Below are 14,227 nucleotides of genomic sequence, written 5' to 3' on the forward strand. Positions count from 1 at the left end.
CTTCCACAGCAACCATTTTACCAACTGATACCATCCCCTAACCTTCCACCGCCAATGCCATAGTACTGACCAACTGGCCATTTAAGAAGTTATTAGATCAGGGGGTGTCACTCTGTGCTTGACTGTAGAGGGAGATGAGGCAGAGATACCTGATAAGCTTGTATCATCACAGGGAGGTGAGAGCATGGCCCTGCGGGTCTGGAGTGACACTTAGTAAGATTATCACAGACAGCAAGTAACATGCTTCTGTTAGCTATAGCCACACAGTGGTGTCTTCTAGACAGACAAGAGAATAGGAAAGAGGGTGATGGCCATTGTAGAGCATCCCTAGCTAAGAAAGGACCTATAAAATAGGAGCAGAAGATGAAGCTAGTTTCTGGGCCTGATGTTTCAAATCTTTACTGCTTTGGTTGTTTGGGTCGAATACAAAGGCTTATTTATTTCCAAGCGTTATAGCTTTAAATGTGATCTCACTGTACAGGTAAAGAGAAAAGCAGGAAGTTGAGCAAAGGAATACATGACAATGGGAAGTAGACTATTCATGTGGAAACACTTGAAAGGGAGTGCAGTGCTGGACCTGTGTAGCAAGGAGCAACTACAGACAAGGGAGGCGATAATTTCCACAGTTACTCCTGGTGTTTGCAGAGGAAGGGGCAGAATACATAGCCTGGGGATTTGACTATCAATACCAACCACGTGGAAGGGAGAGGGAACACAGGTCCTCTGGAGCCAGGACTCTTTCTGTGTTGATCTGTCATCGAGTGAAGAAAGCTGTGGACTCTTTCCTCAGAAATATGAATGCAAGTGCATACCACCTGCACATAGAATATTGGATAGCACTGTAGGGTATTAAAAGGAACCTTTATGTCATTCATTTTACTTTCAGTGCCAGAGCCGGATATATAGTGGGTGTTCCAGAAAGTTTATTGAGTCATGATGGGGCAAATATAAGAGGCATTTCATTTATGTGTACAATTGTGGCAAAAGGCAAAAACTGAAGATAGAGTAGATGAGATATTGGGATCCATTAACGTGAGTTCTTCTACGACAGCAGCTCTTAATCCTAGCAGTGCATTTTACTTTTCTGGGAGAAGGAAGGAGTCTTATAAATATTCATGCCTGGGCTCCACCTTAGAACAAGTGAAGGAGGACAACCTAAGAGTTGGGCCTAAGCATCCGTTTACTTAAATGTTGTTGGGTTTTTTTTTTTTTTTTTTTTTTTTTTACTTTTTTGGGGGGCATGCCACCCAGCCACCCAGCTCCCAAATAAATTCACTCACTGAGGCTTATTCTTAATTATGAATGCACAGCCTTAGCTTGGCTTGTTTCTCACCAGCTTTCCTTAACTTATCCCGTCTATCTTTTGCCTCTGGGCTTTTCCCGTTCTCTTACTTCTGTAAATCTTACTCTTACTCCGTGGCTTGCTGGTTGTGTAGCTGGGTGGCTGGCCCCTGATGTCTTCCCCTTCTCTCGTGCCTAGATCTTTCTTTCCAGATTTCTCCCTCTATATATTCTCTCTGCCTGCCAGCCCTGTCTATCCCTTCTCCTGACTTGCTATTGGCCAGTTCTTTATTAGACCATCAGGTGTTTTAGGCAGGCACTGTAACACAGCTTCACAGAGTTAAACAAATGCAACATAAACAAAAGTAACACACCTTAAAATATTCTACTACACTTAAAAGCTCTTTAGATGAGTCTCATAGTATGGCAGGCTGGGAGCAATATCGTTTACAGCATGGTCATTTAGACTCTAAATTTTAGAGAGTGGAATACTCAGTTCTTCAATCAAGTCTCTGTGAAAGTCAGAGAACATAACAAAGAGATTGTCTCTTCCAGTTCCATCATGTCCCATAGCTGTCATATGCACAGTTTCATTCATAGCTTCCCTCTCCCAATATATTTGGAGTTAAGCTCCACAGATGTGGGTGTCTCTCCTTAGATCAAATCCAGGGTTGTCATGGAAATTCAGAGTGTGTTGTTGCTCTGGCTTAGCCAAACTGTCCCCTACAGGATAGGGACAGAGATTTCACGTCCAGAGGGTCTGGGATGGAGTTCAGGAGTCTGCCATTGGGCAAGGCCTGCTGGGGAGTCATTCCATTGAAAGAGCTAATTTAGGGGCTAAACTGTGGCTGGGGTGGAGGAAGGGGAAACACATGACACATTGAGGGGGTTCCATAGGACACACAGCCCAGAAGCAGGAATCAGAGTGTGAGGGTATTGAGGGGGGATATGTAGGAAATGCTTAATTCAGATACCATTTTCATCTAAGGTCAGAACTGACATGCCCAGGGCATTGCTTTGGCGCTGAACCGGATTCTTTGGGGCTGTTGCTACTGTAGTTCCTAACTAGCCAGAAGCAATCACCAAGCGCCCCAAACAGAGCCTGCAGGGAGGGAGAAGGCTATGATTAGATAATGAAAGTGTGTAGGAGGATGCCACAGCAGGTGAGGACGACAAAAACAAGTCGGGTTCACTTTGTAATTCTGCCCAGGGCTCGCTCCGGTGCCCTCTAACTGAAGCCGAGTTGAGAGACGCAAAAACAGAGCAGTTTCCAAGTCGCTTCTGTTTTCCCCTTACCTCAGGCACATCTGTGAGCCCTGAAAGTCCCAGGTGCCACCTCTGCCACACGAAAACACTGAGTGAAACCATCGCTGGGTAGCGGAGATGACTTTCACAACGAGGTTGGCAGCGGTTCTGAAAGGCTCCCCTGGCTGGCCAATGGCAGGGAAGAGTGGGGATCCGGGCATCGGCATGGAGAGCCAACTTGTTGAAGGGCAGCACACACCTGCTCTCCTTGAAGGAGGGACTAGGCAACTCCACTACTTTGTTAGTGAGCCGTCCCCTTGGCAAGAGGACAGACTTCAGAGCTGTTAGCTGTCTCCACTCTTTCCTCTCTGTCTGCTTGACTCTCCTTGTGTCCTAGAATTCACAGGTCTTTTCTGCTATCTTTGGCTGTGTGGACTCATGGGGCTCAACTCCTGTGACAGGGATGCAGAAGTGTGATTCACTGTTTTCACTGTTCTGTACAAAAGTCAGGATCGTCTACAGAGGACTGGGATGGAGGAAAGTCAGTGAGCTTTGGAAGGGAATTGCCCAGTAATCCTCTGAGGGTTTCTGTAAGTCAATAGGAAGCATTGAGTGTGAAGAGAGAGCAATAAGGGTGTGTGTGTGTGTGTGTGTGTGTGTGTGTGTGTCTGTCTGTCTGTCTGTCTGTCGGTCTGTCTAAGTGGCGGACTTGCTAGTGCCTTTCTGAGTATGGGAGGAGCGCAGAGGAGCAGAGACCACCCTCCTTGCTCTATCAGATACACTTCAAATAAATATCAGGACCGGCGCGGGTGGGAGCTCCCATTTCGTCGGTGGACCTGCTCAGGAAGTCGTTAACACAGCTTCCCATCACTTACACTTGAGTCACGCCTACACCCTGCTGTCTCACCTGGGCCGCCCAGTGGAGAGCTGTTTTAAAGTCCTTGTCCAAGAGGGTGGGATCTGCCCCTTTCTTCAACAGCATCTGCGTGTGCTGAGGCCGGTTGTGGAAGGCTGCCCAATGGAGTGGTGTCATCCCCTGCAACATGATGATCAGAGGGGACAGAAGTGAACACCGGCTCCTAAGGGGACACAAGATCACATTCTCCCCCAGGCCAGCAGGCCATTACCCAGGCACCGACTGGCGCTACCTGTCTATTCATTCATTTATTAAACCATTTGTTCAAGAGATGGCTGATGATTAACTTTTTTTGCTGAGTTAATAGGTATTGAGATTGCAAAAATGAGCATGAGAAACAAAACCCCTGCCCTTATGGGAGCTGGGCTGCGGCAGAATAAAGGAAGACAGACAATGAATGCTCATGGAGGAACCAGGGGCTTTTCCTGATCGCCAGTGTGCACACAGCATTACCGGGGGAGCAAGGCCTGTTCTACACAGGCTTCTGTGAGAAGGATTGAAGGAAGAAGGATGCCAGCACCAAGCTACGTAGCTGAGGGGGTGCTCAAGGACAGCATCCGAGACAGAAGTCATGTGAGAACACAACTGCCACCAAGTCCTGAACGTTGTGTGACTGCTGAGGTCCCAGTGCCTAGAACAGAAACTGTGTGCATAGCTGTGGGATGAATGGATGGATGATGGATGGATGGATGAATGGATGAACTAGAGGACAGGAGAAATGAAATTGAAGACAGGCTGATCCCAGAAGGCTGGTAAGAATACTGATCCTGCATAAATCATTTGGATTTTATTCCGCATCAATGGAAACATGGTGGAGGGGTTCAAGTAGGTGTTAGAATGATCTTATTTACCCTGCTAAGAGGAAATACTTTCTCGCCAGCTGGGAGGATGGAGCTAGATAGGATTAGCTGACGAATCTCAGCTTCTCTGAGAACTGAAGGTATACAGTTAAGGAATGCCTTAACGGCAAGTGATTTTGTGCTGGGCAATGGCAGCCCCAGAGAAACAGTAGGATTTGGGAGTATGCCATGAAAGATGGCCTCTCCTTGATCACTCCTCTTATCCACATGAAAACATCTGAAATGACTTGAGCTGGGAATACCCACAGAGACTGCAAAGGGCTGGAGCAGCTTCGTAGCTTCTCTTTTACATTTATTCCTACACAGAGCATGAAGTTGGGTAAGAGGCCTGCTCTGCTGCAGAGGATGAGCTGGGAGGAAAAGACAGGCCTCGATCTCGAAACCCCAGAGTATTTTTTGATCCAGGATTTCATTTGAGTTCTTACAGCTATTATCTCACTTCATCCGCCAATCCACCTTCTGGAGTAAGGGCCGTGGTGAAATCTCTCCCATGCTCCCAAGCTACTTCTTCTCCCAGGACACACAGTCAGACCACATCCTAAGCTTCCTACACCAGGTTCAGCCATGTGACTGGGTTCTAACCATTGGAAAAAGGACAGAAGGGATCCCCTCGAGGCCTAGTCTAGAAAGCATACCTTTCTCCACACATTTTTTTTTCCCTCATCCACCACTGCACATGGAAGACAGGGCTGTAGAAGATGATGGGACCACAAAACTGCAAAGCCTGAGTCCCTAACTGAGGAAGGAGAACAAATCCATCTCATCAACCAACATTGGACCATAATGGGAACAAAAGTCTGTTTTCTTGTGCCAGGAGATTGAGATTTTCAAGTTACCACAGAAGCTAGCTAACCCTGATCTATGCCGTTGTCTTTTTATTTCCTAGAAGAAGAAACGGCCTCAGTGAAGTGTTCACATCAGAGTGAGAATGGAACTGAGTCCAGGGTTTGAGGTCTGAGGAGAACTGGGCTCAGGATGCTAAATCCTCTCAAGCAGTTTCTGGGTTTGCATCTGTAATTTATGGCCTGCGTGGGGGTTTCAGGTTTCCCGTGTCCTCTGATACTGAGCCTCTAGACCTGTTCTTGTGGCTGTTTAACAAACTGATCCCATATGGAAAAGAATCCTGGCCTGAAGACGGTGGGGTTTGCCTACTTGGTACAGCCGCTGCATTTTCTCTTGGGATACCGTCACTCCCTGAGTTTCTATGTTATCTTCTTCCTCTTCGCTTAGGGTTGGAGACGCAAACACAAAGGAACCAGATTCTTTTTCCTTTGTTTCACATTGGTCACTCCTTTTTCTAGTTGTGAGATCCTGTTCCAACCATTGGCTTCACGATAGCTGTGCTCTCCTCTGCCTGTCTCAACACCAGCAGCTTTGGACAGTGAATGCATTGTAGGTGCTAAGAAAATACTACTTACCAAGTAAGTGAATGACTTCCCACTCTTCCTGACTGTATTTCTGGATTTTGTAAAATTTGGCCTTGCTTTTTATCAATTTTTATTTTTTTTTGTGTGTGGTATATGTGTGTATATGTTCATGCATGTGCTCCTGTGTGCACGTGGGCAGAGTATATGTGTATATATAGACACCAGAGGTTGATTTGTGGGGTCTTCCTTGGTTGTCCTCTACCTAATTTTTGAGATAACTGGAGTTGGAGCTCACTGAATGGACTAGGCAGACTGGTAGGTGAGTGCTGGGGACCCACCTGTTCCTACTTCCCAAGTGCTAGAATTAGAGGCACACACTGTACCTGGCTTTTTATGTGGGTTCCGAGTGTCCAAACCTAGGTCCTCATGATTGAGCAGAAGGATTTTGTTGACTGAACCACTTGCCCAGCCCCAGCTCTCCATTTTTATATACACATGAAAGAGAAGATGTAGCTGGAGTTTTCTCCAGTCCTGCCCAGCACCACGGACCCCGCAACCACTTATAAAATAACTACTCAGAAACTTCTATTAATTAAACGGCTGGGCCATTAGCTCAGGCCTACCACTGACTAGCTCTTACACTTAACTCAGCCCATTTCTGTTAACCTGTATGTCACCACGTGTTCCGTGGCTTTACCTGTTGCCTTTACATGTTGCTCCCTGGATGGCAGGCTGGCCTCTCTCCCACTTCGCCCTCCCTGGATGGCAGGCTGGCCTCTCTCCCACTTCGCCTTCCTGTTCCTTGTGGTGGTATTATGTTCCCCAAAATATTGTGCACCCTAATAAACTTATCTGGGGTCAGAGAATGGAACAGCCACTAGATACAGAGGCTAGAAAATGGTGGCACTCACACCTTTAATCCTAGCCTTCTAGAGGCATGTATCTCTGTGAGTTCAAGGCCACACTGGAAACAGCCAGGCATGGTGACTCATGCCTTTAATCCCAAGAAGAGAGCCTTTAATCCCAGGGGGTGATGGCAGATAGCAGAAAGGTATATAAGGCGTGAAGACCAGGAACTAGAAGCTTTTAGCTGGTTAAGCTTTCAGGCTTTGGAGCAGCAGTTCAGCTGAGATTCGTTCTGGATGAGGACTCAGAGGTTTCCAGTCTGAGGAAACGGGATCAGCTGAGGAACTGGCAAAGTGAGGTAGCTGTGGCTTGTTCTGCTTCTCTGATCTTCCAGCATTCACTCCAATAACTGCCCTCAGGTTTGATTTTATTAACAAGACCTTCTAACAATTCAAGCTACAGTTCCCCCAATTCTCCTCTCTGCTAGTCCCGCCTATACTTCCTGCTTGGCTACTGGCCAATCAACGCTTATTTATCAATCAATCATAACAACATATTTTTACAGCATACAGGACATCCCACAGCAAGAAGATGTAAAATGAATTCTCCATACAAAGTGAACTTGTTTAATGATCACTGTTACCAATTTATCAATCCACACCTCAGAATTTTGGGGGGAGTGTTCCAAAAGATCTCATTCTTCATAGTGCTATCAACCGAGGCGATGGGTCAGTTTGTGAAGCGCTTGGCTCCAAAGCATGAGAACCTGAGTTCGGATCCCCAGGAGCTGTGTTAAAAGGCCAGGCCTAGCAGCAGGCCTCGGTAACCCCAGCTGGAGACATGGAGGTGGGGGGATCCTAGGGGCTCGCTGGCTAGTCAGTCTAGCTGAATTGGTGAGCCCCAGGTTCAGGGAGAGAACCTATCTCAAAAAAATAAGGTGGGCAGCAACTGAGAAAGACATCCAACATTGTCCTTTGGCTTCCACACGCACACAAAAGCATGAACGTACACAACACACACACACACACAAACAGAAAAATAAAAGGAAGCATGCAATACATGGCAGTGATTACATAGAACTGGTGATTTACGTGTGTAAGAATTTATAGTGAAAACATGATTGTAAATTAAACTGTGGTTATGCAAGGCTAATTATCGTGTTCCACTCAAGAAGAATGTTACCAAGGTTTAAAAACATTTATTTATTTATTTAGTGTTGGGGGACGGGGAAGCACATGTGGAGGTCAGGGGACAGCTTGTAGCTTTGGGTTCTCTCTTGCCTGGATAGAACTCGGGTTCCTGGACTTGCTGGTAACCGTCTCTTCCTGCTTAGCCAGCCCAAATGCTACCTTCGTGCACCTGTTTGGTACCAAGAAGTCTGTATGTATTACCTCATTGAATTTTATAGCGATCCCCAGGGCATGAGTTTTGGAATGAGAGGAAGTTGAAGCAGATGGGTTAAGCAATTTGCCTAAGGCCAATCAATGGCCGAGTGCAGTAATGGTAAGGTAACGGTAAGTACAAGTAATGGTAAGGCTGGAATTCAAACGCACATTTCTGTGGTTCTGGAGAAAAAAAATCTTCGTCCTGTTGGTAGACGTCTATGTTTGGAAAGAAGCGGTGCTGGGAAATTGTGTTTCTGTGTGTGTCATCTTAGCTGATTCAAGTCTTGTGACTTTATGCAATGGTGGTTATCACTAGGGTACAGGTTGTCACCCTATGTATTAGCTCTGCTATTTGTCTCTGGGTTCCTTCTAAAAGTATAACTAGCAGTACTTTAGAAATGACTCCTTTTTGTGGCTGTTTTCTGTGTAGGGTTTCTCTGTGTAGCCCCGACTGTCCTGAAACTGTCTATGTAGATCAGGCTGGTCTCAAACTCAGAATGCCTCTGACTCTTGAGTGTTGGGATCAAAGGCCTGTGCCACCACGCCTGCCTAGAAATGACTCTTTACGACTATCAACAATGACCTGACTTAACTTCCCTGAATACTATTACACCGTAAACAATTTGTAAACTTTCAGTCAAGAGAAATTTCCTGTCGCTGGTTCTTCCCCACCCCACCCCCACGCCCCTGCTGAACTAATGAGAAATAAAAATAAATCCTTGCAGCATTAGTAACCTGAAAACCAAAGCTTTCAAAAGCTCAGGGGTAGCCATTCAGGCAGGCGAGTAACCACTGGTATTGCGCAACTCATCATTGAGGAACATTCTCCTACAACTGCTTCCTCCTTTCATCCCCCTCTGTGGGGCCTGCAGACAGCCAGGCTGTGTGTGGTGAAGTCTGGGGACCATACACAGGCAGCCTTCAGGCTTGGAAGCTGTGTGCACGAAGTGGTGGTAGACATCACAGTGGAAATGTGTCACAGATAAATGAAGACGCTGTCTGCTGTGCCATGCTTTCTAGAAGTAGTGAATTCCAGGGACTCAAGGATCTCATGGACACGGGAAGTACAGAATCTGTTGGGTGTGAGAAAGACTCCTTCATCTGCTTTTCCCATCATCTGTCTTCTCAGCTCCACTGAGGATTTAATTAGACTACGGAAACACTCAGGAGGTGAAAAAAATCTAGGAATCACAGATATGGTGCCAATAAGTACCCAGATGGCCTTGGTGACAACAGGACTCCATTTTTTTTTTAAATGAACTGGAGAATAATTCACATTAAGTTGGGGACATGGGATGTGTCTTGAGGTTACTGCGGGACTCTGTAGCTGGGAGGTGCACAGGAGGGCTGTTGTGAAATGGTACTCCTGTGCAGATGAGTAATCCTGTGCCTTGAACCTGTGACGTGCCATTTCAATTTCTGCTTAGCTGACAGGTTTGAAAAGGATCTCAGATTTCCCTCTCTGACAGCCATTGCTAAATTTTTTTTGGGGGGGGGGTTGTTTTTGTTTTCTGAACCAGAAATCTGATTCATATGAAGCAATTTCACCACTGCTATTGAACAATGAAGGACACAGAGAACAATGTTGATGTGGCCACATGGAGGGCCTGGCTTGTCTACGTATGCAGAGGACAGAACAATACAGCAGGGCCTGAGAGATCGGAAGAACAGGTCCACATCTGGAAGGGTCCAGAAGTGCCAAGAAGCTCAGTCTCTCCTTGGTTGACATTTAAAAATTGACATTAAAAAAAAAAAGTAATGACATAACTCTTCCTAGATATGGGTTGAGAAGGTTTATTGTGGACAGGAGGGAGAATTCAGCTAGAGGCCTCTGGAAAATCCAGAATGAACATGACCAGAAGATGACCTAGGCCATGAGAGCAGAGATGCGGGGGGGTGGGGTGGGTGGGGGGGGGTGGGTAAGAGGCCAGGAGCATGCTGGGAGACCAAAAGGCCAAGAGACCGGATGTCCAAAATGGCTGAGTTTACATAGGAAAGAGAAGCTGGGAGAAGGAAGGGGGACCCCAGCCCCTGGGAAGGAGAAGTTTAGCATAGAGTGTGAACAGTGCTGGGAGGGGCCACAGGCCCTGAGTGACGCTGGGAGAGTGAACCAGCATTGGCTTTGACATATTAGCAGGCACCTCAGTCATTTGTGCGTTACTATTATCAATTTGCTCTTTAAAACATCCTGCTAACTATAACAAAACAACTGACTACTTTTGCAGTCCTATATATTTTGTTTTGTGTAACCAGATATTCTTCTGAGTAAAGGTCCACAGGCCTCACCAACAAGTGAAAGGTATTTATGCTGTAAAACATGGGCGAGAATCCCTGCTCTTGAGTCTACAGGACATTTCTGGAAGATGATAAGTGAGATAAGTGATAGAAAATCTTAGTTTTGATAGTAGATGCCGGAAATAACTAAGGTCACCTAGAATTGTCTGATTTGTGAATTGTATGATTGAGTTAGGTAACAAATAGAGAAGAAAGAGTCACCAATGTAAAAAAACCTGAATTGTGTGACTTTTTCTTGAATTAAAATTTTTGGCTTCTTTATATAATGTATATTGATATGTAATGTGTGTATATGTAAGGTCTATATCATATGAATTAAGATAAATTATTTGTATATATGTACAGTATTTAAAATATTTATTATTTTAAGGTGTGTGTGTGTGTGTGTGTGTGTGTGTGTGTGTGTGTGTGTGTAACCTGCATGCCAGTGTTCATTGAGGCCAGGGGAATTGACTCCCCAGGAGCTGGATTTCTAGGTGATTGTGAGTCACCCTCACATGGGTGCTGGGAACTAAATTTGGGACTCCTGCAAGAGTAGTTCATGCTGCTAACCACTCAGCCATCTCTCTAGTAACACACACACACACACACACACACACACACACACACACTTTTTGATATCCACTATGTGTAAGTTACTGAGATGGAGTCAGGGAGTACAAAGATGGAAGAGATATTGTCCTCAGAAACTTATGGAGTTCGAGGATCAGGGACCAAGGGAGTTCAGAGCTCTTAAGCAGTAATGACCTAACTCTACCTTGAAATACGGTCCGTTTTAGTATAAAGTTTGGGGGTATTTAGAAGTACTTTAACATTTTGCCTTCTTTTAGATGTTGAGTGCGATGTCTAGAGTCAGGGACGACATCTTCTGATTTTGCTTTTGAGTGCACAGTGGCTAGGGTTACACATCAGGAATGCAGAGAGTGGAGCTAGAGCTGTGAATCACGTCCAAAACCTCACATCTGGTTCTGCAAGTTGAATTTGTTTTCTCGGAGTGCTGTTATAACTGGTATTTGGATTATGAGGCTGCTCCTAAAAAGTCTACTACAATAAAATGGTGCATAAGATCCACACTGCATCCTAAATACTGTGCATAATGGTGCTTCTTTGGATGGATGCACTAAAGACTACTAGCCCAGATGCCAACAGCCCATGGCCCCTCCTGATGCGGGGCTCTTCCTGTGAACGCTCAGGGGAGAGCAGGAGAGGCTAGATTCCACATGCTCAGCAACTCGATAGTTCCCTCTCTGAAAAAGACAAGCCTCTCTCTAAACCAACCATTTTTCTGAGCTCCTTTTAGACTAACTCTGCAAAGGACACCTGAGACCCATCTTGCCTTTCCCACCATGTGAAACCCTTAGTGTGGATAGCTTCTACAGAAGTCACTCTGCAATCAAACAGCACAGTGAGAACGAAACAGGAAAAGCAAGCCGATCACTGGACTAGAACAAAGAGTTCAGAAACGAAACCACAGACAAACTAAGAGAAAATTTAGCATACTGTCATTAAGTTTCAGAGGGTACACAGGCATTCTTTAAAAAAAAAAAAAAAGGTGCCCAAAGCAAAATCAGTACCGGGAAAGAACAATCATTTTAAATAACTTGTATTCACAAGTTTCTGAACACGGCACGATGAATAATTCAACAAACAGTGAAAATATATTTTAAAGCCAGCAGAGACAAAGGACCGGCCTTCAGAATATAGGAAACAACAAGGAAGGGAGGGGCATCCCTGTAATGGAGAAGAAATGTAAAGAGGCAAATTGTGAAAGTAGATACAGAGTGTCAAAGGCATGGAAGATACAGTCTCAAATGAGAGATGCAATTTAGAAGGGGATCACTATGCAACACAAAGAAGAGGGCCACTTAGGTTACTGGTGGAGCTATAGTTTCAGGAAACAAGTAGGCAGTATGTATCACACTAAAAACAAACATGCTATTACCCAGAAATTATTTTTCTAGAGAAATTCTTGTATAAGGGACTCAAGGAGACTCGGATAAGACTGCATTTTAGATTAGTGTGATGCTGGTAAGAAAACTGAGAGACAATCTGAATTCACAGGGGAATTGGTTAAATGGACCAAAGTATTTTCATTGTATGGAACACTACGGAGCCATTAAAAGGAGTGAACCAGACTTCTATCCATGAACATGGAGAACTGAAAAAGTAAACTCAAAGAACTACGATACCTTCTGTGTGATATCCTGTGCTTTCTATGAATGTATGGGAAGATTGGGAAGGCGAAATGATTACCTGGAGGCAAAGGTGGTTGGGGTGGAATTGGTGAGAGTCTTTCTAATGTTACTTGTAGCACTGAAGTTACTGAACAGAAAGAAAATACGATTATATAAAAACTGGACTGCAGAAGAATTGTTTCATGTCACTGAACTCACATAGGATATTCTCTAGAATGATATCCATTTCCTCAACCTAGGAGCGTCACATTCCAGTTTTAGAATGAATTTAGAAATTGATTGTTTTTCCTTTTCTCTTTTCATGACTCTTTCTGTGGGTTTCACATCCATGGATTCAACCAAATGAGGATTAAAAAAGAAATGTGGAAATCATACTTGTCTTAATCACGCACCGAGTTTTTTCTTGTCATTAAACAATGCAGTCTAACAACTATTCACACACTGTTTACATTGCATTAGGTATTGTAAGTAATCTAGAGAAGAGTTGAGGCCCGAGAGAAGATGTGCCAGGGTTACTGGCAAAAACTACATTGTATTATAGAAGGCACTTAAACTTCAGATTTTTGGTACCCTAGAGAGACTAGTTCCCTATAAACACAGAGTGCTGCATCTGTATTAAACCCACCTGTTTAATATAGATACACGCAGTATGAAAAATATGGTGTTAGGAACATAAGTGGAACCATTTTGTGTAACTTCAAAACCATTTTGTGTGGCTTAGAATAGGCCTGGAAGCTTGCCACCAAGCAGCTCTGATAAGAGAGTGGCCTCAGAACAAGCTCTGATGTGTTAATGGAGCAGCCATGCAACCCCAAGGTGGCATTGTTATGTGAGTGAGCGAGCCCTGATAGCCCAAAGCCACCACCCAGTGATACAAAAATCGGAACTTTGGTAGTGGTCTCTAGGATCTTACTGCCATATTCCCCAGACACGGTTTCTCCGGCCTCTTGTATTGATACTCATTACCAGAGGACCTGAGATCGGCCTGTGTGTGGCCCTGGCTTCAGTGACCTTTGAACTTCTGGCACTATTGCTGGGCTCACACATGGCTGCCCACCTGTTAGCACTGGCCGCTGGCCAGGACCTTCTAAATCTCCACCAGTGCCGTTCTCCTGGCCTGCCACAACTGAAGGACTCCACTGTGGAGGAGCCCGCAGAGCTCCTGAAGTGTCCTCATTGTAGAAAAATCCCCGATTGAGCCCTGCAGCTGTATTTTCTGCTCAACCAGCTGTTCCCCGCTTGCTAATATGTCTGATAGCATGGTATTACAAGGGATATTTGTGTGACTAAACCAAGCGTGTTTGGAAGCCAAATTTTGTGTGGACATCCTAATTGCCGAGCACCTCACAACCCACAGGTCTGCTTTCTGCAACAGGCGAGCTAATTAGAGAGTGGCTTCGAATGGATGCAGACCTGCTGAGACAGGCTGAAGAGGAAAGAGTGGCCTTGGGTAGGACACATCATCACTGAGGCTGCCACTCTCTGAGCTTAGAATTCAGTGGGTCTATATGGTGGTGTGATAACATGAGGAATTTTTGTTGTTGTTGTTTTGAGGAAGGGTCTCTCTATGTAGTCCTTCCTGCTGGAGCTTTATATATAGACCAGTCTGGTCTCAAACTCACAGAGATCCTCCTCCTTCTGGCTCCTGAGTTGTCCTGGGATTAAAAGCATGAGCCACTATACCCCTTGGATTTTTTTTAATTTAATTTTTTTTTTAAACAGAGGTCATTTTGCATGAGGAAGAACCAGATCTTCGAAAGATCTGTTTTTATTTCGGCCTCCATGGGAAGAGCAAGGTGATGGGGAGCTATGACTTTGCTGGGGACACTAGATCAGC

General features: G+C 45.1%; 1 protein-coding gene across 1 annotated transcript in view; it reads right to left on the reverse strand.

Annotated features, from left to right (window-relative positions):
* Positions 1-14,227, reverse strand: part of Ankrd55 (ankyrin repeat domain 55) — a 67,820-nt gene that overhangs the window by 32,095 nt on the left and 21,498 nt on the right. Inside the window, exon 5 of the mRNA XM_059276277.1 lies at positions 3,434-3,562. Coding sequence (XP_059132260.1) covers positions 3,434-3,562 — 129 coding nt within the window. The remainder of the gene's footprint in view (positions 1-3,433; positions 3,563-14,227) is intronic.

Source organism: Peromyscus eremicus, chromosome 11 (assembly GCF_949786415.1).
Source record: "Peromyscus eremicus chromosome 11, PerEre_H2_v1, whole genome shotgun sequence".
NCBI classification, from domain to species: Eukaryota; Metazoa; Chordata; class Mammalia; order Rodentia; family Cricetidae; genus Peromyscus; species Peromyscus eremicus.